This window comes from Desmodus rotundus, chromosome 11 (genome assembly GCF_022682495.2).
Source record: "Desmodus rotundus isolate HL8 chromosome 11, HLdesRot8A.1, whole genome shotgun sequence".
Classification (NCBI taxonomy): Eukaryota; Metazoa; Chordata; class Mammalia; order Chiroptera; family Phyllostomidae; genus Desmodus; species Desmodus rotundus.
In genome coordinates this window covers 80,798,355-80,824,806 of record NC_071397.1, presented here as the reverse complement: position 1 = coordinate 80,824,806, position 26,452 = coordinate 80,798,355, and the positions used below count along the sequence as shown (strand labels likewise).

Sequence of the window (26,452 nt, the reverse complement as noted above, 5' to 3'; positions counted from 1 at the left end):
AGTAGTTTTTTCAATATGTGGAGGCAAAAACCTATCATGTGAATGGCAGGAAACAAAAGTTTTCTTTAACTGCTGTGCGGTGTCTGTAAGTGCTAAATAGGGTTTCAGAGTTGAGAAAAGAATCCGTTTATGTTAGAAATGAGTACACAAGATCCTAACTCATAAGCGGAAAATTCAGGTATTCATTGAACACTGTAAAAATAATTAATAATCTCAGAAAGTGTAATTGATGACATAAAGTTGGCCCGGGGAGCCACCCCCGGAATTCAGACAGCTGAAAATGGACTGGAAGACCCCAGGTTTGCACAGGAAGGTAGGGCACTCACTGTATTTTATGTAAACATCACAAAGGGATGGATTACAGCCACTTTTTCTGTTAAAATGTTTAAAGTGTTAAGATTAAGACAAAGCTTGGGAACAAAACAAACACCAAAAAGTTATCTTCAAGGAAACAAGACATTAGCCTCAGTCTTTTCTGCAGCATGGAATTCCAAAAGACAAAGGGGTGTAGGAGCTAAATACGTAGAACTTGAAGTTAGAAGGGTTGTAACCTACAAATTCGTTACTCTGCTGTGGCATTGTGTGTAGGTGAAGGTAAGAAGGTCTCAGAAGATGTCCTGGGAGAGAGGAGGAGTAGGGACGCAGAATTTAACATTCATCATAAATAGATAGTTCAGAGCTTTAAGATTGGGTGGGGAGGGTCGTGGTAGAAATTCTGCAGCAAGCACATCGTTTGTTGATGCCATCAGTCAAAGACCACCAAGGCACAGCTGCAGTCAAGATTATTTTTATTGAGGCTTGTTGCAGCAACAGAGACCACACACCTTGGTGCTTCTCAGTAAGAAGGTGTAAGGAGGGATTTGTCGAAGAATTTGAGCACGTGTAGGTAATTTTCAGGAGGGCTCAAGTGAGCGAGGCTCTCTTCTGGATTGGATGCTGTCAGAAGGTGGGAGTAATTCCGCAGCTGGGTTTCAGTTTTTATCTAGGAGGTAGAAATGGAGCAAGGTAAAGCAAGCCGCAGCAGTTGCTGGTGCTGGCCACAAGAGGGGGGTGCTTAGTCATCTTCTGGTTCGCACATTGACTTTCGGTCGGTCTTCATCAGGATCACAAGCCCTTGTCGGACCTGGAGACCTGAGAATTGTTCACGTTCAGTGGGAGAGCGCCGTGGTCGAGCTGCAAGTGCCAGGCCGGCTGCGAGCTCTCAGAAGGCCCCTTTTCGCTCTCACATGGAAACCACTTAAATATGCAGAAGTAAATTAACAGTATAAAAATAATGAAATAGGTCAATTAAATTACACCTCAAACATAGGAACGTGAAAAACACAGACTCAAACTGAATAGGCAATGATGTGCTATTTACAAAAGATACGCCTAAAATAAAACCAGAGATTGCGAGTGAAAAACGCACAGATGTGTCAGGGAAGTGAAAATACCACGGGTTGGGTGTCTGCCACAGGCCGGGCAAATTTTTCACACAATAGTTTATTTAATTCGACCTTTTTATACTTATATGAAGCAAGCATTATTAACTTCAGCCCATAGATAAGAAAACTGGAGTTCGGAGAGAATAATAAAAACCCATAAATGAATTACAGATCCATGATTTAAATTTGTATTTACATCTGACTGGAAGGCACGTTCACTGTGCTACACTGCTTCTCCAGAAATCAGGAATGACCATCAATACTGGACCAGGAATTTAAAGCGAGCAAACAAAACAACCTTGAGTGTGATGAGAACCATTTCGTATGGATAAGAGGTACAATCGTGAGTGCAAAAATAAAACTTAGTACCAAATAGCATTAAAATGCAGAATGAAAGTTTACTAGAAATTTAAAAGAATATAAATACAAGGATGAAGGGAGTCTCAACAGCACTGCCTTATAGATCATGGAAACGAAGGCGTAGAGGACTTGAGTCACGTAATAAAGTAGAAAATATGGGCATATATGCAAAGAGAATACAGTTACAAGTCAAGTTTCCCTCAAGAATTTGATAACAAGGTAGAAAATACTGCTCTTGGAGAGTTACGTTGTAAAGGCAACTCAGTGGACCAGACCATAGAATGGAGTTACCTTTCACCTTTAGAATGTCTTAAACAGATGGAGCTTCCCTTCCTGTACTGCAGGGGATGGAGGCATTGCTTATGGAATATAAAATGGCTGGGGGAAATATTTAAATCTTTAATATTTAAATAAGCAAAAGGTGGAAATGTGAATAAGCAAGAACAGACTTAAAAAAATGACCAGATAAGTTTAAAATCAAATGTAAGTCTTAAAGATGAAAAATACAAAAGTGAAACTAAAAACTGGTATTTCAATAAAACAGATTTGTTACAGCTAAAAAAAGAATTAGTGACACAAATATGTAGTATATATGCACAAATACGTAACATATAATACACATATAATATAAAGTAGAACCAGTATAGCCTTAAATATTTTTATTATCAACATATATTAAAATAAGTTATCTAAACATTTAACTAAAAAACCTAGAAAAGATCCAACTGTCCGCCAAGGGGTCCAGAGCTTACTGTGTCCTGTTGGGTGGTCATTTCTCTTACCAATTTGTAGAAATTCTTACATACCTGATGGATATGAATCTTGTGTTTGTTTTATCTCACACATATTTGTGGTTTGTACCTTCGTCTCCGTGGTGTACCCAGGAGGGCGGGGCTGCCTCAGCAGCCCTGTGTTCAGGATGGAGAGGTCATTTTGAGAGAAGGCAGCCAAGGCAGAGAAGCCACTGGGCTGTGGGAAAGAGGGCCTGTCTCCAGTTACCTCTGCAGGGTGCGGGCGGAGAAAAAGCACGTGGTTTAGAGACAAAAGGATTGAAGTTCACCCTTGACTAACTTTGATGTAATCATGGACAAATTAACCTCTCCGAGGCTCGGTTTGTTCTACAAAATTGGGGAGGTAATAACGCTTCCTTTATAGAAGAGTTATCATGTGGAATAAATGAGTAAATACATGGAAAGGACTTGCTTCAGGGCCTGGTGCTCAATCAACATTTGAGCCACTGTAAAACATTAGTTTAGAGTGTGAGCCCAATCACATGATACACACACAAGCATTCTAAGAATTTATTTTTATTCTTAATTTTTTTAAAAGATTTTATTTATTTACTTTTAGAGAGAGGGGAAAGAAGGGAGAAAGGGAGGGAGAGAAACAGGAGAGATACATAGATCGGTTGCCTCTTGCATGCCCCCTACTGGGACCTGGCCTGCAACCCAGGTTTATGCCCTGACTGGGAATGGAAAAGGTGACCGTTTTGCTCGCAGGCCAGCACTCAATCCACTGAGCCACACCAGCCTGGGTGCCATCTAAGAATTCTAAAGGACCATCAACACAGAAGCTGATACTAATTTAATATATTGTCCTTTTCTCATAATGTACTGGAAGTCTGTGAAATACTTGAGAACTCTCTCCATTCAGAGTTTGGAGACTGGAATATTCTGAGTGTCAGGCCACCTCCCCCTTTCACTGACTGGCCAATGAAGGTGTTGGGCTGGAAAAGAGGAGGAGACTAACTCAGAAGTAGGGAAAGACAGGGGATAACCTAAGTGAACAGCTGAGAGTTTTCTTACCATGGCTGGAACGAAGACACTTTTGGTGCTGGAAAACTTCATAGGTGGAAAATTTTTACCCTGTAACTCATATATAGACTCTCACGACCCATCTACAGGGGAGGTGTACTGCAGAGTGCCAAACAGTGGAAAAGAAGAGGTGAGTATTCTTCATGTACAGAAGAGTGAAATGGTCTTCAGATGTCGGTGAATTATTATGTGTCACTTAATGTTCTAGAAGCAAAGTGGGGTTGGGAAAAAGTGTAGACTTGTTACATATTAGCAGAAGGCAGACTTTAGTTGTAGGAAAGTTTACTTTGTAACTGGACAGATAGATACAATGAGCAAATCTCAGGTTATTATTTGTAGAAGCAAGTCATTAATCTAGGCCACCTAAGACACAGACACAATTCTCAGACATTTCTTGATTGGTGTCTAGTAAAATGTATTATTCATAAGAATTATTAGTGCTCCCTCTTCTCTACCAAGTGTTGCCTAAATTTGCCATTATATCCATGGATTTCTAAAAACACATGTTACTTCATTAAAACATAAAATTAAAACCCCCAGGTGTTCTATGTTCTCTAATAATTCTTCACTTTTTCAAAATACCTAGTACAATAGAAATGATCATTCAACAGTGAAATTCAAATCAAATTTCCATATACTTTTAGAGTTAAATTTAGCAGAATCTTTCTTACTCAATGAGTGCTTAATGTCACACAAATTAAAAAATTTTTAGTGATGTAGAATTAATATTATTTGAAGACTTTTGTAAAATATTTGAAATATATCTGGGCTGATAAATGTGGCTGATATATGTAAAGTCATCTAATGCCTAATGGATTTTAAGTAACTTTTTTAAAGTACAAGGAGCTAGATTATGTAAGATAATTGTAGCCTTAATATATAATAAAGTACAATATGCAAGTTTTGGGGGGGAGAACTAGCTGTTATTTTTCTGTGTTAATATCTTAAATCTGTTTTGCATTAAAAAGAACCTTGCCTTGTCAATTAAAGGTTGCAAGCATTGGCTAATGTTGGTTAAAACTGCACCCACACTTTTGTTTGTTTTAGATGACCTTGGATAGATGTGGGAAATCCATCTCTGTGTTTTCCAACCCTCCTTATCTCAGAATGCTTCCCAAAGTGAAGTTAAAAATGAAAATTATGGCAAATTCAGTTGAAATATTTTTTTGCAGCGAGTGGAATATGCATTTTTGAGTTATGGACGCACCTGCTAGCAGAGGACTAAATGTTTTGGATTTCCTAGCAGTGTAACTTGCAAATATTCTATTTGATCCCATAAATCCTATTTTTTTTTTCTGGCTTGAGAAATATGGTCACTGTACAAACTACTTGCCCAATTTCCCTAAAAGTCACTCACAGAAAGTGCTGCTGGTGCTGCTCGCAGTGGATCCCATTTACTCAGTTTTTGTTACATGCTTGGCATACACTAAGCTCCTTAATATAATTGTCCCAAATATGAGTGATAGCCTACAAATTAAAACTCTGTCATCATCCTTATTTTACAGAGGACGGTATGCCAACATTCTGATCTCCGATGCTTAGGCTTCGATCAGTGCGCTCTCCCTCTCTCTCTCTCTCTCTCTCACACACACACACACACACACACACACACACACACACACACGGTGTGGTAGCACTTGCATGAGAGCTTTGCAGTCAAAAGCACAGACCAGAGTCTGACAGCCTGGCTTAAAAGACCACCTGTACCACTTAGTTATCGATGGTCTGGACCTAGAGCTGAACTTCCTTCTGCCTCAATGTCCTTATCTAGGAAATGGGATAATCATATCGATTTCCTAGTGTTGTTCTGAGGATTAAACAGACTGGTTTACGTAAAACCCTTAGTGTCTGGCATATAGGAAGTGTTCTAAGTATTATATTTTATAGATATTGTATACATCTGTAACATAATATTGTTTAGTAGATTAATCTGTATTCTATATTAAATGGACATATGACATATGACAAAACAATTTAGAAAATATGACTGGAACTGAGTTTTCTGCTTATCAAAAGGATTAGACTTTACATGACTAGAAGATTATATTTTTACACTGGCAACTATAAGATTAGGTTTTTGCACTGACTACGGTAGCAAGAATGCTTCTCTGGGCTGGCCACAGGGTGTCCACCGCTTCGTGGTGGAGATCACCGAGGCCCACTCGTCTTCTTTCATCCTCTCTGCAGGCCCATATTAGAGATCCAGTTTTTGAGATGAAACCATCACCTTTCCAGAAATTTCTGACTAAGACGCGAATCATTTTATACCTTATTTCAGCTCTCTGAAATTGACTTTATCACCTGAAAAGAACAGAAGTGTAGATAAGATTTAGGATAAGAGGGCTAGCATAAGCTCTGGTGGCTGAATTGTTAGGTCACGTGACACAGGAAATGCGGTGTGGCTGCCTGAAAAGCCTGTGGGAAAGGATTCTGGGGCTGAGCCTGTGGGCCCAGGGGTGGAAAAAGGCTGTGATTATAAATGTTTGCCGTGCTAGGGAGAGAGGGGAGGGTGGAACACAGTCTGTGGATCTGCTGTCTCTAGCAAAGGCATTGCCTAGGCATGAGAGCTAGGCAGCTGGGCGTTGCCTAAGAGAGGGGAAGGGCAGCAGCTGACCTGAAAGTTGATTCTGCCTGCATTAATTGGCCTTGCACATACCTCCCATACATTATTTCCTTTTGGATGTAGCTCTCAAACCCGGTCCCCAGGCTAACTCTTCAGCCGCAGAGACCCTTCTCTCCAACAAAGGCCTCTTCCATTGGGCAGAGATAGGCAGGGAGCAAGGAGCAGAAACTATGATTATGCCAGAGCAGGCCAGCCTGTGGTCTTAGCAGCCACAAAGATCCGGGTTTGAATCTTGCTTCTGCCCATTAATGGCTGTGTGACCTCTGGCGAGTTGCTAGAGCTCTTTGTGCTTCAGTTTTTTACATCTGTAAATGTGCAAAGCAATACTCATGTTACAGAATTTTAAAAGGAGTTAAGTGAAATAATTTGTATAAAGCATTTAGCATATTTCCGGATATATAAAAACTAGCTGGTAAATCACCAACATGACTGGTCATTCCAAGTTGGATGACAGTGATTCCAAACAAAATTCTAGATTTTACCCGACATGTCAGAGCTGAAATACGAGTTTAGAGATTCTACCCATCTCATTTCCTCTCTCACATAGTTTTAAAAATCTGTATTTTGAACTGATTGAAAACGTACATCTGTTACAATTCAAATAGCGGCTTTCTAATGATCTGACTGCATATTCTGGATGCATCGCTCCAAACAGAGCATTTTTCTCTGTTTTTGTGGTGCCCCCTGCTTTTCTGGTCACGTGAACACCACGTTGCGGGGATATTTGAAATTAGGCAGAAAAACATAATTGGAGTGTATGGATTCTGGATTCATGCAACCCCCCGGGAGCAACAGTTTTAAAGCGACCCTCTCCCATTTGCTGCTCCTCAAAGGTAGAGGCTGCGGTGGAGGCCGCCAGAGCCGCTTTCCCGGGCTGGGCGTCCCGCAGCCCGCAAGAGCGCTCGCGGGTGCTGCACCGTTTGGCGGACTTGCTGGAACAGTCCCTGGAGGAGCTGGCTCAGGCCGAATCTAAGGACCAAGGTGAGAGCCGGCGCGTCTGCAGAGCTGTCTGTGCCCCCCGCCTCTTCCGTCTTCCGGGCCCTCTCTCTAGCAGAGCCAGGTGGCTGTGTGCAGCGGTCTCTTACTGAATGCGCTATGGAGAGCACAATCCATCCTGCAGATGCTGGGATTCATGCCCTCCTTCCAGTTTGTCAGATGATCTCTTGCCTCTGAACCGTAATGGATGGAACTGGGCACTTTCTTCACGTTACCCCTACAGGGACCACTGAGAAGCGGGCATGCTTCTCAGGCAGAGGGAGACATGGGTGCCAAGCTGCCCAAGGCCTCTGCAGGCTGAGGGTCCAAAGCCAGTCACCGCCCAAACCAAGTTCAAGGGTCAGGGAAAGAAATACACTCTGTTTGGTGGAAGGAACTGCAAAGATGAATGTCTAAGGGCATGGATCTGCTGAGAGAGGAGGAGCTAGGGTTGATCGTGAGTCTTCCGCCAATTCTAAGTTGAGAATTGCAAAGCAGAGATCATTTGAAGGGCAGTGGCCCAGCCACATTACTCAGAAGAATGCCTGAGATACCACCATTCTACTTCCAATGCCATTTCCCAATTTAAAAAAAACTCCTTCCCAGAAGTGAGGATAATGGAGTAAATGTGTGTAAATCCTTGCAATAATATCTGTTAGGAAAAGCCCAGATGGTTTAAAATTATACGAGTAGAGTTAGGCAACAGCCTGGACCCCAGGCCCCCACCCACAACACTGCCCCAAGCCCTTACAAAGAACATGTTTACTGCCGGAGCTGCTGACACTGCAGTGTCCCTGCCGCACTCGGGGTTATTAAGTAACAAGCCAGGTCAGCTTAGGTTTTTCTTTTTGTTCAGTCCAGGGGCTAGATGTGTGTGGGCCACGTGATGGGTGACCAAGTGCCACACAGCGCCCCATGCCAGGGGTCCCATTGTTGTTCTGCCACGTGTCTGTCTTAATGACGCCACCAGGTATTGGAGGGGCATTTAATATACATCATGTGTTCATCAAAGTGGTTTTCTGTGACGTGCAAAGACAGCTGTCTTTACACCCACGGTTCCAACCCCTTTGTAGCAGGTACAAAGCTTGCGACCCTGAAATGACAGAGCTGGGGTGGGTGAAGTGGTAGCATCTGGCACATTCACGAGGATGGCTCTGAATTGCTCAGTCCATAAAGTAAACATCATTTGACTCAACTTTAACCGCACCCCCACCTTGTCTTGTAACCTCCTATCTAATTATTGCGTGGTTTTATCAATGCATGATCCACACTTTGTCTATTCAACGAATGTCCGCCCCAGGCTGGAAGGACTGGAGGCGACTTCTGCACGATAGTGTCTCCACTGTCCGTGGTGAAATCCACTGACTGTGCCTTCCGTTGTTGACTTCTTACAGGGAAAACCATAGCACTGGCAAGAACCATGGACATTCCCCGGTCTGTACAGAACTTCCGGTTCTTTGCCTCCTCCATCCTCCACCACACGTCAGAGTGCACCCAGATGGACCACATGGGCTGTCTGCACTACACCGTGCGGACCCCTGTGGGGATCGGTAGGTGCTGTCCGTCAATACTGGACACGATTTCACAAAGAGATGCTCAGTCAGCCCCATAGAATTGATCTCAAGGAACAGACTAAGGAAAAGGAAGGAGCTGATTTCTTCTACATTGACTGAAACATCATTGGCCTTAAAAGTCGATTTCTAGTTTATTTTCTTTGTGTGAAATTCCCTACGTATTCCTGGAAGACTGTCCTTAGGAAATCACAGGGAAAAGAATGGTGCTGGGAGTAAATTCACAAGCCAGTGTTTTCCCTTTGCAACTAAAAAAGCAAAGTCTACTTGTAGAGAGTGTTGTGGTGAAGAGTGTGGCTTCTGGGTATGTGGGGGGCGAGTGACGTAACTTTTGTGTGCTTCAGTATTCTCACCTGAAAAACAGGGAGGATGGTCTAATTCTGTATTATTATATTTTTATACAAGTTAAAGAAATTAATAAGTGTAGAACACTTATAACAGCACCAGGGATGTGATAAATAAGACTTGACTGAATTACCTATTTTCCTCATTCAGTTCTTTGCTTCCTGCCTGTTGAGGGCTCATAAATATCTGCAATGACTCCAACTATCCACTAGATGCCACTGTTTTCCATAAAAAAGACCCCAACTGTTTATATTTTACTAATTACATTTTATGATGGGATAAGTTAAAAGGAAAGAAAATGGGACAGTTCACCACTTTGATTATTTGAACCCTTCAGAAATGGTACTTTCAAGGCATTATGAAAAACTCAGACATCCTCTCAGAAGTATGCTGACAAATTATGGTGCAAAAATATTGTTATCCCCTAAAGAAAAGGTTTTTCAATGGGAAATTTAATAATATAAAATATGTTTACCTTTATAGCACAGGATTGAAGGCAGATTATAAAATAAGGTGAATCCATTTACTTATTTATGAAGCAGCTTTTTATTCTTACGTGTTTCATGGTTGGGAGGCTGGACACTTCCGTACTATCACAGGCAGGCACACGCTAGTTGCTGTCTCTGTTACTTATCCAGAAAGCCTATCTGATCAGGATACAGGTGAGAACCTAGAGAGAATTTTTTTATGCAAAAATACTCTGGCTAGCTAAAATGGATTTCACTGTCTCAGAATGTATTTGCTCTTATTCTAGAAATCTTAAAAGCTTGAGATGTTATGTCTCAATCCATAACAGGTTAGAAACAGAGATGAAGACGCTTTGAAGAAATAGTAGCTGCACAGTTTAAAGATGAGGAGGGAGAGGCCTACACACATGAAGATCAGTCCATAAATGTCAAAACTCGTCACTTTACGGAAACGTTCAGTGGCAGGTGACAGCCATTGAGCTCTGAAACTTACTGTTGTTCATAAATATAATTGTCAGTCATCATAGTTTTAGAGGGCACCGTTGTCTGTAATATATTTTAGATGATTTTCTGGAAGTTGGCTACAAATAAGCAAAGTTTGGGGTTTCAGGAGCTACAGTTTCATTCAGCATGAAGGTCCCTGTTAGTAAACCCCGTTGAGCTGGTCTGCTCTGAGGGCCGAGGGACTGTTGGCACTGCCTCTGCTCTCTGTTAGCTGGGCTGATCAGTCCCTGGAATCTGCCGCTCTACTTGCTGACCTGGAAGATCGCTCCAGCTATCGCTGCCGGCAATACGGTGATAGCCAAGCCCAGCGAGCTGACTTCAGTGACCGCGTGGATGATGTGCAAGCTCCTGGAGAAAGCAGGTAATAGGGTGTTCGCGTCTGATTGAGGATCAGCTTTGGGGCTCTGCATTTTGTAGACTTCAACCCCCCGAGGGTCACTGACATGTGAAAAGTTATTTCGGAAAGAAACCTGCTCAGCAGCAAAACAGATTCCCCTGACATCTTTGGTTTTTGTCGTGCTGTTTCTCTTCTCAGAAATCCCCTTCATCCACGGGGTTTGCTCGTGGGGCTTCCTCTGTTCAACTGCAGAACGTGCTGCTGTAACACCGTTCCTCCCTGCAGGGGTCGCTGGCAGCAACGAGCGCAGGATAGGAACACAACTCAGGATTAAGGAGACCAACAAACCAGGCAGCAGCCAGCTCCAGAGGGCGTCTGTGATAGTCAATTTAAATCTTATGTTGGGACCACAGGTTCATCTTGCTGAAAATAAGGATATTACTAGGTACTCTTTGTATGGCTGTAGAATACCTGATAGAAATAGCCCATTTTCAAGAGATTTGAAATACATTCCTCAGTTTTCCCTGCATTTGGAATCACTACTCAGGTACTGATATAATCTGGCTTCTTGTCCTCTTGCTGATAATATTGTAATGGCCACGTTCAGCATGCGTTCCTGGTTTAGTTCCGGGGTGTTCAGCCTGATGCTGCACCAGGGTTGGAAGGAACCCTGCACCCCATGAGACAGGCCCTTGCCGTTAGGGCCCTCAGCTCTTGTTTCCACCGCTTGGGTAGAAAGGATGGGGAGGGGGTGGCGGGAAAGGGACTGTCTTTCAGGCTCTGTTGGTCTCTGCTGTGCCCACCTCCTTCAAGCCCACAGAGAAGACACTGCTGCCTTCCGCCCCCATGTCCACTGAGTGGGTGTTTGCGAAGAGCTTGTCTTTCTCTCTCTGTCCATCTCTCCCGGATACCTTTTCTCTCAAAACAAAAACGTACACAGAGGCTCCCAGAAAAGTTGAGCCAGTTCTTTTAAGATTTTGATGGCAAGTTAAACCATGTCTGTTTAGGGAAGAGTACCAAGCCTCATAGCCCTGGTTTGGCTGCCCATTTCCCTTGTGTCCTCCAGGGGAAGGGGGCCTCTCGTTCCTCTGGGGGTTTACGTCTGTGGATGCCCCAGCCTCTTCCAGGTGTACAACAGGAATGTGCCTCCCTCCCTTGTGTTCCAGACTGTGTCACCCCTCCCTTGCACAAGGGATCATGCTCGAATCCCAGGCTTCACAAAATTGAGTCTGTAGTGCCTGCAAGGTCCAAGGCATCTCCTCCCTGCCTTTGACTGTAGGTGGGGGTTGGGGGGGTGGGGGGTGGAGCCCAAACTCTGCTTTGATCCACACTGGGGAGGGCGCCATGCAGGTGGGAGGGTGCTGCCCATCTGCGTTCCAGACACCACTGTCTTCTGAACTCGACCACCTCTTCATTGAGGGTGACGTCTCTTCCCTAACCACTCTCCCAGTCAGAGTCCAGAGCCTGGCCTGGGTGAGAACCTTGTGTTTCCATCTGTTTGCACAGCATTGCTCTTACTTCTTACAAGTGACTAAGCTTATGATACCAAGACAGTACCTCCCGCCCTCCGTCCCCAGGTTGGCTTTGCTATGCTTCCCTCCTCTAGCAAGCATTGAGAAGGGGATGCTCAGCTTGCACCTGTGTGAGCCCTCAGTTTCTCCCCTGGGGTTGGAGGAGGTGTGAATCACAGCTACACAATTCTGCTCAGAGCACAGTGAGAGAAGCCTTTAATAGTACAGGGAGGGGAAAGCTGAGGTCACCTCCTGGTATGTTCAGGGTGTTTCCAGAGCTAGCTGCCCCAGTCCCACGTGTCCAAACAGACTCTATGGATGACTTTCCTTGAAACAAAATAATTTTAAAAAGTGCACAGTGAATACCTCTTCGGGAGTCCTAGCATATTAATTTATTTTTCCTTGGGGGCACCAGTGCTTGCCCTCATTTCTGGAGTGTCCACTGATGAAGTTTTCTGGGTCCTTCCTATTGGTTTTTGTTCTGATCTATTTAAGCTTCAGCTTCTTGTTGTCACCCAGCCGCATCCTAGCTTTGGAGGGGCTTGGTTCCCTTCCTGTCTGTCAGCACCCATCCTGGGTTTTACCAGTTGTTATTTGCCCATTAAACTGTCTTCCTTCACTTATGAATGGAATCTTTTAAGAGTAGAGCTCAGCTATCCCTTTAAAAAAATGCCATTAATGTCTTGATCAACTGGTGACACAGCACTGAGAAACAGTGGCCAGTAGGTAGCTCTAACACTGGAGCTCAAGACCGCATAATCAAACTGTTGGCGCTGGCTGAAAACGGCTCATTATCCTGTGGTGGCAAATGTGAGGTGTTTCCATGTTTCCTCTCTCCCTTGGTTACAATGCTACTGTAAACAGTGCAAGGGATTCGATCCATTTTTTCCCTTCAGAGTTTATAACACCAAAGAGTCCAGCTTCTTATGCCCATGCCCCGACCCCTGCCCCAGCCCCCAAATACCCGACAAACACCCACATGCCTGATACTTGATGGAGATGCAGGGCCTCGACTTGCCAATGGTGGGAAACCTGCTCCAGTTTTCCTCCCATCAGCCAGGGGGAGGACCTCTCGCCCCAGCATCTTCTTTGTCCCGCCCCCAGGCCCAGTGGCTTTCCCTGGGTGCCTGGCTCTGATCCAGGAGTCCCACCTCAGCTAGATGTCAACAAGGGGGCACACTGGGCCTAGAGGCGGCGGCATCCCCGGAAGTGAGGCTCCACGGACATCGTCATGATTCCCTGGAGCTTCCCCCAGTCTCCTGCGGGCTCGCCTGAACGGGCCTCGGCTGTCCCCTCAAGGCGATCAGGCCAAGGCTGTGGCTCTGTGGGCAGGTGTTCTAGATGATGATGAGTCACCAATGTGAAATCATTATTTATACTTTAAAAGCATATTTTTGGAGAGAATGTTTTACTCTAAGAGGGAGAGTGTCTGGCCTGGAGAAAGGGAGAAATACCAGGAGTGGGAAGTAGTTCAAACCCTCATGTGTGGGGCGGGGGCAGGGTGGGGAGGGTTTCTGCCCTTGCTCTACCTGAAGCCCAAGGACACCAAGGGCATAAACTCAACCACCTCCAGGCCAACCCTAAGAATGTCCAGGACGCAACACAAATTGCTCATAATTTTTTGTATTGTTTTGTTTTTTTTCCTGGACACTTGAAGTTTTCCAAAGTCAAAAACCATTTCTAATCTGCATAAAGTACACTAAGCATCCATTCATCCATTTACTTAACAATTATTTCTTGACCTTCTACACCCTGTGTTGCCTCTTACTCGTTGTTATTTAACTTTGCATCAGTTTTCTCGTGGATAAAGTGAGGGTGTTCATACTGCCTACCTAACGAAGGTGTTGGCAGGTCTAGAGGGGCAAACCACTCACAGCAGTGACTGACCCACAGTAAGCACCCGGTGAATGTGAATTAGCATTCACTGGTGTTAACTCTGTGTGGCAAACTAGGCTACATGCAGGGACACATGCAATGGACAGTGGGAAAAAAACCTAACAGTTGCTGTTTCTGCCCTTAGCTAGTGTGCCTTCTAGTGGTGGATCAGTAATAAACAGGTAACTCCAAAAAATGCATAAGTAGGTAAGTACACGAGACTTGGAGAAGCAGGGCCTGATGATAGAAAAGACTAAGGCATCTATTTGTGGGTGTTCTTAGTACTTTAAGTCAGTCCTAGGGTGTAATGGTGCATCTCTATCATGGGGCACAAGCCCTCCAACTCAAAACTTACCTTCCTAGGCAGGAGCCCTCCTTCACCCCCCTGGGCCAAGATAGTCGATCTCTTCTCTGGATTTTGCAGCATTTTCATTCCCCTCTACTAACATTTTTACACTGGATAGTGACTCCTAATGCCAACTTCGAGCAGGGCTCTCTTCCCACAGGGCTTGACCTACCTGGGGATATCTCTGCATCCTCAGCCCCTAAGGCCTAGTCAGTTTTATGGAACGAATGGTGTCGAATGTTGTACCGTACCCTGCATTTTTGTAGGGCAAAGTGCCCAGAGAAACTCCACCTAGGCGTGTGCTAGGCGGAGGTGATGCTGTTGTTCTTGCTTTACTAGTAAACTAGGGATAGTGTAAGAGTTCACTCCCACCTACTGGACTTTCAAAGACAATCTCCACATAACCTGAAGTCCTTGACGTACTGAGAAGACTTTCTGTAACGGATACTGTTTCTCATCCAGGTGTGCCACCAGGTGTGGTAAACATTGTGTTCGGAACAGGGCCCAGGGTAGGCGAGGCCCTGGTGTCCCACCCGGAGGTGCCTGTCATCTCCTTCACCGGGAGCCAGCCCACTGCTGAGCGGATCACACAGCTGAGCGCTCCCCACTGCAAGAAGCTCTCCCTGGAGCTGGGGGGCAAGAACCCCGCCATCGTCTTTGAGGACGCCAACCTGGAGGAGTGTGTCCCCACCACTGTCAGGTCCAGCTTTGCCAACCAGGTGTGTCCTCGGGGTTGTTGTTTGTCTCAACTCTGGTGCCCTGTCAGGCAGGATCTGTGTCAGCACAGTGCAAAGCCCGGAGTGAGTAAGTCAACCCAGTGCTACCTCAGTGAAGGAGAGTCGTTAACTTTGTGTTATTCCATCTGCTCGACCTCAGTGTCCATCTGTGGCCTTGTCGGGTCACAGCTTCTGGTCAGAGAGCTCCTTTTCTTGAGCTACACAAGTTTTCTCAGGGAGCTGCCATGGGCAACATGATTGATTTTTGCTATTCCATCCTGGTATTCATAGTGTTGTCCTTAGGCTCTTCCTGCTGTCTAGATGTCCTGCCTCCAGGAAACCTTATTCTCTTCCCAAAAGCAACCCAAATGCATCCTCAAACATACAAGTAAATACTGGAACAGGTCTACATCTGGTTTCTTACCTTAGAGTCATGGATGAATTCAGGGCAACTTTGCATCCCCTGAAACTGTAGCGGATGTTTTCCCGGGGTCCATAGATCTCATCAGAGTCTTCAAGGCCATAGCATCCTAAAGGCCAAAGGACGCGGGATCAGACGGCCTAGCCCGCGGCGTCCTGCAGGCAGCTGCTGCGCCTGCGCCTGTGCAGCACTTTAGCCTCAGCACCCAGGACAGAGCCGAGGATGGAGCAGGTGTGTGTGGGTCCCAATGCCTTTCTCCAGAAGGTGTATTTTTTAAAAATTTGTATCAAAAAACAAAGACTTAAGCCAAAGAGTTAGAACTTCCATAGAAGGAAAGATGGGTGGAATGAGATGTATCTTTATTTAACCTAACCTGCATAATTTGCATAACCTTTTGAAACTTCCTTTTTTTGCCAGTAAATTATGGAAATGGCACTAATAATGTCTTCCAATAGGGTTTTTGTGAGTCTAGAATGAAAAACATTCCTCACAGTAATTATGATGGCTTAAGCCATTGATGGCTTTTTCACAATCATTAGGATGGTAATTATTTTTCTCACAGAAGTTCCTACAGCAAGGGGCTTAGGAACACACACACGCACACACACATGCACGCAGGTGCTCAGAGAGCAGTGTGACCCACCCACAGAGGAGCGCGTCCTCCAGCCCTGTCCTTGTCCTCCTGTGTCGTTCCTGGCAGGGTGAAATCTGCCTCTGCACCAGCAGGATCTTTGTCCAGAAGAGGATCTACAGTGAGTTTTTGAAGAGGTTTGTAGCAGCTACCAGAATGTGGAAAGTCGGCATTCCCTCCGACCCGTCGGCCAGCATGGGAGCTCTGATAAGTAAAACTCACTTGGAGAAGGTGAGCAAGTCTCCGCCATGTATGTACAGAAAAGTTCTTACTTGGAGAGAAGCTCAGTGCAAGGATTAGCACAAGTCCATGCTTTGAAATACTGCCGGCTACTACCTTGTTTTTGAACAATGATGACCTGTGGGGAATTTTCTCTGGATACAGAGTCTAAAAATGTTGGCTGTGAATCGTCCAGATTTAAAGCAGCTCTGGGGTAAAACGAATGCTCTTGAGAAGCAGCACAGACATGCCGCCAGAAGAGTGAGAACGGAAGCTTTCAAAGCCTAAAGGTCAAAACGATGGGGATTAAGGGTGGCAAGAATTTCCATCAGTAAATGTTCCCAGTGGAAAGGGATCTGCCTCTGGCTTATAGCAGATGGCATTCCATAAGTGCCCAGGGTACATGCTCCAAATTATGTGGTCTTTAGTTAGTGGTATGACGAGGGGTGGCCTGTGCGGGAGAAGCCATTGATGGTCTTTGGGTGGCTTATGGAATTTAGATCTCTAAGGTCATCTTATTACCTGATATGGCTCCTCCCAAAATAAGTCACAGATTTGGGTCCTAGAAGGATCTTGTCTTCAGCTGCAGTAATGAAGGCTCAGCAAGGAAAACATGCCTCCACCAGTCAGCCAGTAAGGGGCAGAGTTTTTACAAAGCTTGTAGACAGCCCTGACACTGCACTGGTTTGGCAGACTTACCACATTGTAACTTTGACCTTCACAACATTGTGAAGCACGGATGCTCATAGGTGGGAAGGTGGGAAGGTAGCTTGATAGTGTCCTCTTCTTTTTCCTGTTTTCTCAGTGAAGCAGGTGAGGAGGGAGAAGGTATTGGAGGTCTCAGGAGGGAGGAGAAGCTGTGGAATAGTCTGGCAGGAGATCACGAGAGAAAACGGACTTGGAAATGACTGTGTTGTTGGCAGGTCAGCTCCAAGGGCTCACTGAGGCTTGTGGTCACTTATTTAAAGTGAGGCTGGCCAGCATGGCTGTGTCTCCCTCCAGTCAAAGTCACCTGCAAGATCGCAGGTGCATAGGCAGCAGTCCCCAGAGTGCCCATGGGACCTGCAGTTGCCACAGATGACCAGGAATCACCAGGTACCAGAGGCCCCTTTGCCCTCTCTTGTCTGACTGTTCCAGACCGGAGGCCTCTATGCCTGCCCACCTTCACCAGCCAATAACTGGTGAAAACAATGTAAGCTTGTGCTGAATGCTTCCTGTGCAATGAAAGTTAACTTCCCGAAGCTTCTTGCAGTAGACTCAGGGGTATGCTGCAGTCTGAAGTCCCCTTTGTGATTCACTGCTCAGCTGAGGTTCCAAGTTCTCTTTACATCCAGTCAGTGGAGAAACTGATTTTTCTGCAGTAGGCTGCAATCACTATTTCATTTACCCAGTGAGGGAGATAGATCAGTGAAGAAAATCAGAGTGTTTGCTTTTTTGTGTGGGCTTTCGTGTGATAGTTTTGATGCTCAGCATGACCGTACTTGCTCAAGGTGGCCCTCCCTTTAGCCTGCTTCCCTGTCCTCCTGAGCTCCACCCAAGGCCCTCTGCGGGCCTCTCTGTTCGCTGACAATAAGCAGCCTCAGCCACCTGAGTTGCTCTTCCCCACACGGGCAGTGGGACCCCTCCCAATTGAGCCCCGGTGCCTTTCAGTGGGGAAGAGAAATCAAGGCCAGCATCTGACCCTATGGGTGCCATTTGATGTCCCGTGATGACGACAGCATTTAGGAGGAGGCAACTTAAAACCTGGCTGTGCTGAGCTCACTCACTGCCCGTTTGAGAGGCCCCTGTGTCCATGCTGGTATTTCCAGATTAGTCAAGTTACTTTCTAACCCTTGCTTTAGTATCATAGTCCTATGATACATCTGTATGAGCCTCATCTTGCTCACAGTCAAGCCTGAGTCTTTAGAATGACCCAGGACACTGTCTCCTATTAACCTCTGTCCCCTGCTTGCCCTCCGTCAGTCCGCTGCTGCATGCTGACCTCCCTATTCTTCCTTGAAAATATCAGCCCACTCCTTCCTTTTGGCCTTTGCTCTTGCTGCCCACACTCCCTGGAATATTCTTCCTTCAGAGATTTGCTGGACTCTCTCCTTAGATCAAATGTGACTGTCCGAATGGGGGCTTCCCGGCTCACCCTACAAAAAATCACACCCCGCAGGACTTCCTCTGCTTCTTTGCTGCTCTATTTTCCCCATGACTCTTACTACCACTGGCATATACTGCATATGGTTTATTCCTTTATTGGCTGTATTTCCTTGGCTAGAACGCTAGCTTCATGGTCAGTTATACTCACTGCTAGATCCTTAGATCCTAAAAAAGTACCCCGAACATAAAAGGAGCATAGTGTTTGTATGACAAATGATTAAATGAACACTCCCTCCTGTGTTCCAGGTACAGTATAATCCCCAGACTTGAGGATTCCATTTTCTTTGACCTCTTGAACACAAGCAGGGAACATCTGGTTTCACTGATCATTAATTTATAACAACAACAAAAAGTCCATGTAAACACATACAAGTCTTTGAGGTTTTGCTTGAGACTCTCCTTTAACTCTCCATCTTTCTATTTGTTATTTCAACTTATTTCATAGGCAGCTTAAGAATTGAATTCTAGTTTCATAAAAATCTTTGGGAAAATATTTGGTGTTTGATACCTCAGTATTATAAAAATCTAGGTTCTTAAATGCCAACTAAGAATTTCAAAAAAATAGAGACTGCCATTCAAGATGGCAGCATAGGTGAACAGGGCTCGCCTCCCCACACAACCACATCAAAGTTACAATGTTACACTACGGAACAACCGTCGCTCAGAATCGCCAGAAATAGGGCTGCATGGAAGTCCTACAACTAAGGAATTAGAAGAAACCACATGGAGACTAGAATAAACATTTTTTTAATTCTCTGAAAAAAATTTCAAGAATATGATTAGCTTATGTTCTAAATTCATTAGAGACTTCTACAGCATTACTACAAACAGTCAAATGGAACGTTATCTGTAGGTCCACATTCCCCACCCCCTACCCCCCCACTGCCAATGTTCTTGTTTTCTCAAAAACAACTTGTAAAAAGGTACCAAAATATTTTAGTTATAACACACTTTAGTTGAAAAGAACATATTCTTCCAAATTATCAGACATTTGTGGGTTTTTTGGTGATTCCCAGTAGTTTTAATTACCCCTGACATGGACACAGACAACTTACTAAGTTACAGTGTCAAAATATTTTAGTATAAAATTTCCAAATTTCTTTTCCAGAGTGGAATATACATGTTAAACTTAGCGTCTTTGAGTGACTCCATAGAGAAGACCCAAATTACCTTCTTTTTAGTAAGCTGGTGGTTGGAGTCTAATGACAGTGATCCCCGGGCATGCGCGGGGTGTGCTGGTGCACCCTGAACACCTCCCTGCCGCAGACGGAGAATGTGCTGAGGGCAGGAGGAAGCCAAGGCCTCCTTCAGCACGTGGGTGTCCCCTTAGCGCCTGGGCACAGACGGGAAGATGCACCACCTGAAGGCCCTGGGTATCCCCACCTCCAGGCATGTCTCCTTCTGCCTCAGCCCTGCTCCCCATGTGGGTTTTGCCAAGTGAGCTTGTTCTCATCTGAGCCCAGGCTGAGGTATGTAGGGAGAGCCTGGTGTCCCCTCATCCCCTCATCCCCTCATCTTGGCCTTTTCAGACCGTGGCTCTTTTCAGTTCAGTCTGCCAAACCATCTGGGATGCAGGAGGCAGTGGACATCTTTGTCTGTCTTTCACAGGGAAGCTTTGGGGGCTGTGTGCCAAGGAAGATCCCGTCTGCCATCGTTGCATTCCTTGTCTCCTCTTCCACAGTGTGTCCGTGTCTTCTCCACACTAGCCCTGTGGAGTCTGGGGTCTCCGTGCCATCCTACTTCTGTGCGATTGTCACGATAGCTGGTGATGCAGTGACAGAGGAATCCCAGTAGAATACATAGGTGTTGTTTTGTAATGGCAAAGGGCTCAGGAATGCACAGAGATACAGCATGCTCCTAAGTGGGCACGTCACTTCCCAGCTTCCTTGTGACCACAGGAGATGTGCAGAAAATTTCAGGTGACTCTGTCCTCAAGGCATGAGGGAAAGCCTCCCTGGCCTATTCAGAGAGTTGCTTTTTGTTTTTCTTTTCACTCTCCTGAATCCTTCCCCACTTGGCTGTCTAGAGTATCTGGCTATATGCCTGCCTTCCCAGAGATGCAAGTAACTAGTGAGATAGAATTCTTGAGTGTTTGCAGTGAGGCTGCGTGAGGCCCGGAGGAAGTTCACAGGTGCCTCCCCCAGTAGGACCAGGCTATAGGTCCACTCTTGCAGTTTCTTATCTCCTTTGTCAGCTAAACAAATTGACACACAGAGCGGAGGACACCTCTGAAGGCTCTAGGCTCGTAAGTGTCAGATCGTGCATTATATTATCATCATCACATACAGCAACAGCAGCTGCTGACATTCAAAAGACTACTGTGTACCAAGTGTTATGCTAAATGTTCTACATATTTTATTTATTGCTATGAATAGGTGGCAGTGTTACCCCTATTTTTCAGATGATGAAACTGAGGCATACAACAGTTAAAATCCCTTAGCTAGTGAGTAATTTGAACACAGTTGGGCTACTAAGTACGAACTATTCTCTGCTCCAAAAAAAGTTTTATAATAGTAATTCATTACCTTGTATAGCACATTGCCAGTCATGAGGGTTTTTTTTTCAGATTTTACTGAAAATCTTGGTTCCTAAGCTGCTGCTAGTATAGATATCATTGCATCCTTCAGTGATACCTTCTCTAGAAAATGAATTCAGTTCAGTAAGAGTCACCTTATACATCAAATATTTTGATAAATTCGCCCTTTGAAACTGACACTGCTCTTCATATTTGATTATCCCAAGAGTGTCTAAGAGACAGTCATGGGGTAACGTAAAGCTGGAACACTCCTTGAACTGTTGGAATTGTGACCACTGTCCTGGATGGAACCTCGCCTAGACTTCCTTTGTCCCGGATGCTGCTTTTGGCATTTTAAAATTAATGTGGGTGGGTTGCTTCAAAAGGAGCAAGAGCGTAGGGCAAGAGAGAAGTCCAAATCTATTTGAATCTCTACCCACACACCAGCCTCGGGCTTTCCTGGGAGGCTTTGCGACCCTTGCACGTGTTAGGGGCGGGGGTGGAGCAGAGGGGCACATACAGCTGGACCAAATGTTCTGTTTTTAAAAAGTCTGACTTCATGGCTTATTCAGTGCTCTACAAATTGAAGCAAACTTAATAGTAAGTAACATTACCTTTTTTACATTTACTTGGCAACCAAATAGCTCTGTGTTGAATACAATGGAGTTCTATAATGGAGTCCTAATTTAATACTGGGACAGAATCCTCAGACACGAAAGGACAAATAGGAATCCAAAATGCATTCCAAAATTTACCTTGCCTTTGGTGTGCTATTTGACTCTTGTTCTATACTTTTAATTTGGGGGATTATTTTTAATTTCTCCCATGCTTATAATGCCCCTCAGAGGTAGCATCATCTATCACTGTGACTTAAACAACATTTCCATGTATAGATGTATATGTTATTATTATAATGAGTCATTTCTATAGCCATTCTTAATAAATATCTGTCATTATCTCTGAGTCACTAGGTTAACTTATTGCCTAATTTATTTCCCATTATAGTTAGCTATGCTATATTACTTATCAGTAATGAGACTAGAGATTAGAAATTACTTGTTCTGGAAGCTCAGATATTTGAAGGGCATCCTGACCTTTAATTAAATCTTACATACTATTCAACTTCACACTTCCTGCAAAGGACATAGCCTCTCAAAGAGTGAAAAAATACTCTTTTGCATATTTAACTACTGAATATGCCTGAGTGTGAATTCTAGTTTTCCTGCTTATGAGTGTCATGAAATGTTTACCCTCTCTGAGGCTCAGCGATATTATGAGCAAGTAGGGGGATAATAGGACCTAGCTAATAGGCCTTTGAGAGAATCAGTGAGACTATATAAAAAGCGTTTACCTGAGTGGCACCTAGACATTAAGTAAACTGCTCGCTCCTTTTCGGTACGAGGGCTCAATGCCCAAGTGATGGTTAGTGAACTTCTGCGCCTCGGTCTTAGCAGCTGAGTGATAAGACAACCTTCGATTTCTCGGCAATGACCTCACACGTCTTTCCTGGATGATTTGCAGATACTGAATTTTTTGTTGCTTTGCTTGACGGCAAATGGTAAGATATTGCTAATTGTGGTTTTTACCCACCCAGGTCAGAAGTTACATCGAGCGAGCTCGTGCAGAAGGGGCCCGTATTCTGTGCGGTGAGGGAGTGGATACATTGAGTCTCCCCCCGGGGAATCAAAGGGGCTATTTTATGCTTCCCACCGTGATAACAGACATTAAGGATGAGTCATGCTGCATGAAGGAAGAGATATTTGGTCCAGTGACGTGTGTTGTCCCCTTTGAGAGCGAAGAGGAAGTGATTGAAAGAGCCAACAGTGTTAAATATGGGCTGGCAGCGACGGTGTGGTCAAGCAACGTGGGGCGTGTCCATCGGGTGGCTAAGAAGTTGCAGTCTGGCTTGGTCTGGACCAACTGCTGGCTCATCAGAGAGCTGAACCTTCCTTTTGGGGGGATGAAGAGTTCTGGAATAGGTAGAGAGGGAGCCAAGGACTCTTATGACTTCTTCACTGAAATCAAAACTGTCACCGTTAAACACTGACCTTGGCCAGTGGAGAATGGTTGTGGTCAGTGCGTGGCTACGGCAGTCAATGATCCAATGTGGCCAGTGGACATACTGGCATCAATTCCAGCCAGGTCTCACCCCATCAGGAGCTTCTCTCTGGCTTATTCTCGGTAGTTAGTATTTGTACCTGCTGGCAAAGAGATGTCTACTTTCAAGGTGAGGGCAAGAAGAGAACACCTCTGCAGAGGAAGACACAAAAAGGAAGCCAAGCAATTGTCAGGTTCCTCCTGTGTTGCATCTTCACAGGGTTTTAAAAAACCATTTTGATCGGATTCTTGGAAATTCACAGATCATCAGATTTTTTTTCATTTGCACATGGATGGTTAAAAAAATCTACAAAGCTGAAGAGAAACAAATCACCATAATTTCCTACCTTTGGGGAGATTGCCAAAGGGTCCCTGTCCATCAGCTAGCTGCATGGCTAACTGAATTGACTGTACTTCATTATGTGATTGGGCCGTGAATGTCAGTGATAAATGCAGCATGGAATTTGTTAGAGAAGGCATATATGGTAGCTCCCAATTAATATACCTGTAGAAGCACAAGGACAAATAACATAACTATTACTTTTGGAAGAAACTTAGAACAAGAAGAATCTGACCCATTCCTACTGTGGAGTCTAATCAATTCCAATTCTTAGCGTGTACCTAATGAGACCTACAATTTACTAATCCTATACAAAGTGATAAATGTGAAGCAATTTTAGCAACCAGTATGGCATACCTTCTTTTTGAATTGCCCTTTCTTCCTCCTCCTGCCCATCCTGTTAGAAGTATGGACTTACACGAAGTAATAAAGGTATTTCTAGTGCTTTTTCTCCTAGATGCCCTGGTAATCAGAGGAGACTGAGGTTTATAGAAATTAAATAGCATGCTCGAGATCACACAAAAAGTGTGAGCAGAGGGAGGTCTGAACCCAGGGCTCTGACTCCAAAGCCATGATCTCTGACCACTTCGCACCTGCCCTGGACTGTGCTCCAGAGCAGCCAGGCAGGCTTGTGGAGCACACGATGTTGGGGATCCCCTGCTTTGCCTCTTCCCTCCTCTCTTCTGCTCTGCTCCACTCGCCCAAGCAACCCAGGGATACCTCCGGCACAGCCCTTTCCACACTGCCTGAAACGGTCTGTTTGCACGGCTGACCCTCTCCCCGCCAACAGGACCAGAATCACCGATGGCCAAGGCAGGCATTCATCCACCCTGAGGCCTCAGTTCATAACACAGTGCCTGGTGCATAAAAGATGCTCAAAACAAGTTTCAGAAATGGAACCAGGTCCTTTGGGAACTCTGGGGTGTTTGTTGCATAGTTTTGGGGGGAGGTAAGTAGAGGGGATAGATTGATCTTTATAATTTTGCATAGGATTTTGGATATATTGGCTTGTTCACAAATGCTGAAAAATATAATCCCCTTGAAGTCCAGTGATTGTGTTGGGTCATATCTGCTTCCTAGCTTCTATTTTCCTTTCCTCCTCCTTTCCTCGCCTCCCCTCTTCCCCAGCTGAAGCCCCTTGACCTTGATTAATTAAGCCTAAGACCAATTCTGAGTACCAGCAGGAGGAATTTCAGCAGCTCTAGGCTCTAAGACTCTTCATTTTCATTCTTGTAATTGGTCTGCCTCAAGTTCATCCTTGCTTCTCAGACCTAAAAGCCATATCTTGATTCCAAACTCTGTCAGCTGAACCTCTTTGCTCCCTGTGCCTGGATACCCATCTCCTGCCCACTTGTTTCCTGCCCAGGAGACTCCCCTCCAGGACCTGGCGCCAGCCCTGCCCTTGTCACTTCCCGCCTGGGCTCTGATCCTTCCTCCGGAAGGGCTTGCTTCCTGATGGCAGACATTCTGGATGCCATTTCCCCACTCCTGTGTGTCTTCAAACCTGCAGAAGCTCCTCCTGGGCGCACAAGGCAGTCTGAGTAACGCACAGGTGACCAAAGCCGCTCTCCCCAGGCCGACACTATCCCAGTCCTCCGGCGGTAAGACCAGTGGCTATTATGTCCTAGAGCCTAGGTGGGCCTTTCCTCATTTTTTCTAGCCCATCCGAGTGGGCAAATGTAGTTCCAAGACCCTACCTGTCCCAGCCAGCCCAGACTGTCTCAGGTCCCACACCAGCTAAAGGTGCCAGTGCGGTCTGTGTCACACCAGGACACAGCCCCTCCGGGGGGTGCCCCCACAGATGTGGGGCTGCGGGGACCCCTGCTTTGCTGTGCTCAGAGCTGAAAGGAAGGCAATCTGGGGAGGGCCACAAGAGTTTCGGTTATATTTACAAAGTTTTATTTCTAAGCAGGATGATGGGCATATGGGTGTTCACTATACTGTTTCATAAATAGGAAATACCCAATTTTTTGTTGTTGTTGTTAAAAAAACACGAGGGATCAGTCAAGGATCAGCAAATATTTGGTAAAAGAGAAATGGCAAAATGTGTGAGAGAGCTACTAACCATGGAAGATCAGATAAAAGAAAGAAAGAAGGCATCCAAAATTGAATTAATCTCCTAAGAGAGACTTGAGAGGAAAGGCATTCATACAGAAGGATAGACTACTATGAAAAAGGAGCAAGAAAGGAATGTGAAAGAGCCCTTGAAATAGTGAACACTGGTTCCCCAAAAGCATTTTAAACATTAATAGAATTGAGTCATTGGTATGGCTTAAAACTAAATTGGTATTATGGAAGATAAAGTTGAGAAAATAGCTCAGAATGTAGAGGATGACAGAAAGGAAAACTACCAGAAAGTAGTTGAGATGGAGGATAGATCTGGAAAGCTATTAATATGTAACTAATCCAAGATGATAGAACAAAGATGAATAATGAAATAAGTAATAAAAGATAATTTTCCTGAACTACAAAAAAAATTTCAGATGGAAAATTTTCACCATGTGCCAAGAGCTATTTGATTGAAAGTAAAAAATTCCTATTGTAACCCTGACTCAGTGGGTTGGACATTGTCTTGTAAACCAAAAGGTTGTTGGTTCAATTCCCAGTCAGGGCACATGCCTGGGTTGCAAGCCAGGTCCCCAGTAGGGGGCATAGAGAGGCAAACAATTAATGTTTCTCTCAAAAATCAACATTTCTGTCCCTCTCTTTCTCCTTCCCTTCTTCTCTCTCTAAAAGTAAATAAAATCTTAAAAAAACTTTGAAAATGCCGAGTGTAAAACTTGCAGAGAGAATTAACAGGATACCTGCAAAAAATAAAAATAAAAAGCATAAAATTGTCATCACACTTCGCATTAATAACATTGAGGCTAGAAGACAGTGGAGCAAGTCTTTAAAATTCTCAGGAAAAATGATTTTGAACATAAATTTTAGAGCCAGCAACCTGTTACACAAGAATTAATGCAAAATAAGTCCTCTAGTGACTAAGAAAGTTTCTCCTGTTTACTCTTCCTGGTGTGACTTGGGATATGATGCAGGAAAAGTAGTCCAGCAAATAGAAAAACTGCCTCAGGAATAAAATGAAAAGAAATTTCAAGTGGTTAGCTATGAAACAGGCCAACAAACCAATTGGCCCAAATTCAAACAGGGAAAACAGGAGGTAGTGATTAAAGGAAACTAATTTTAAAAAATAGGTTCAGTTATCTGAAAGATCTTAGA

At 44.6% G+C, this 26,452-nt stretch overlaps 1 protein-coding gene and 1 long non-coding RNA gene across 2 annotated transcripts; one reads left to right on the top strand and one right to left on the bottom strand.

The window, feature by feature from the left end:
* Window positions 1–607: 607 nt before the first annotated feature.
* On the bottom strand, window positions 608–3,723 carry LOC123478847 (uncharacterized). The gene is made up of 3 exons (XR_006654224.2): window positions 3,590–3,723; window positions 2,591–2,785; window positions 608–982 (listed from the first exon to the last, which is right to left on the bottom strand). It is a non-coding gene; the product is annotated as an uncharacterized lncRNA (long non-coding RNA).
* On the top strand, window positions 3,559–26,452 carry ALDH8A1 (aldehyde dehydrogenase 8 family member A1). The gene is made up of 7 exons (XM_024552187.4): window positions 3,559–3,728; window positions 7,055–7,202; window positions 8,591–8,746; window positions 10,295–10,444; window positions 14,615–14,871; window positions 15,990–16,151; window positions 22,394–26,452. The coding sequence occupies exons 1-7, from the start codon at window positions 3,591–3,593 to the stop codon at window positions 22,844–22,846; spliced, it is 1,464 nt and encodes a 487-aa protein (XP_024407955.2). The 5' UTR covers window positions 3,559–3,590; the 3' UTR covers window positions 22,847–26,452.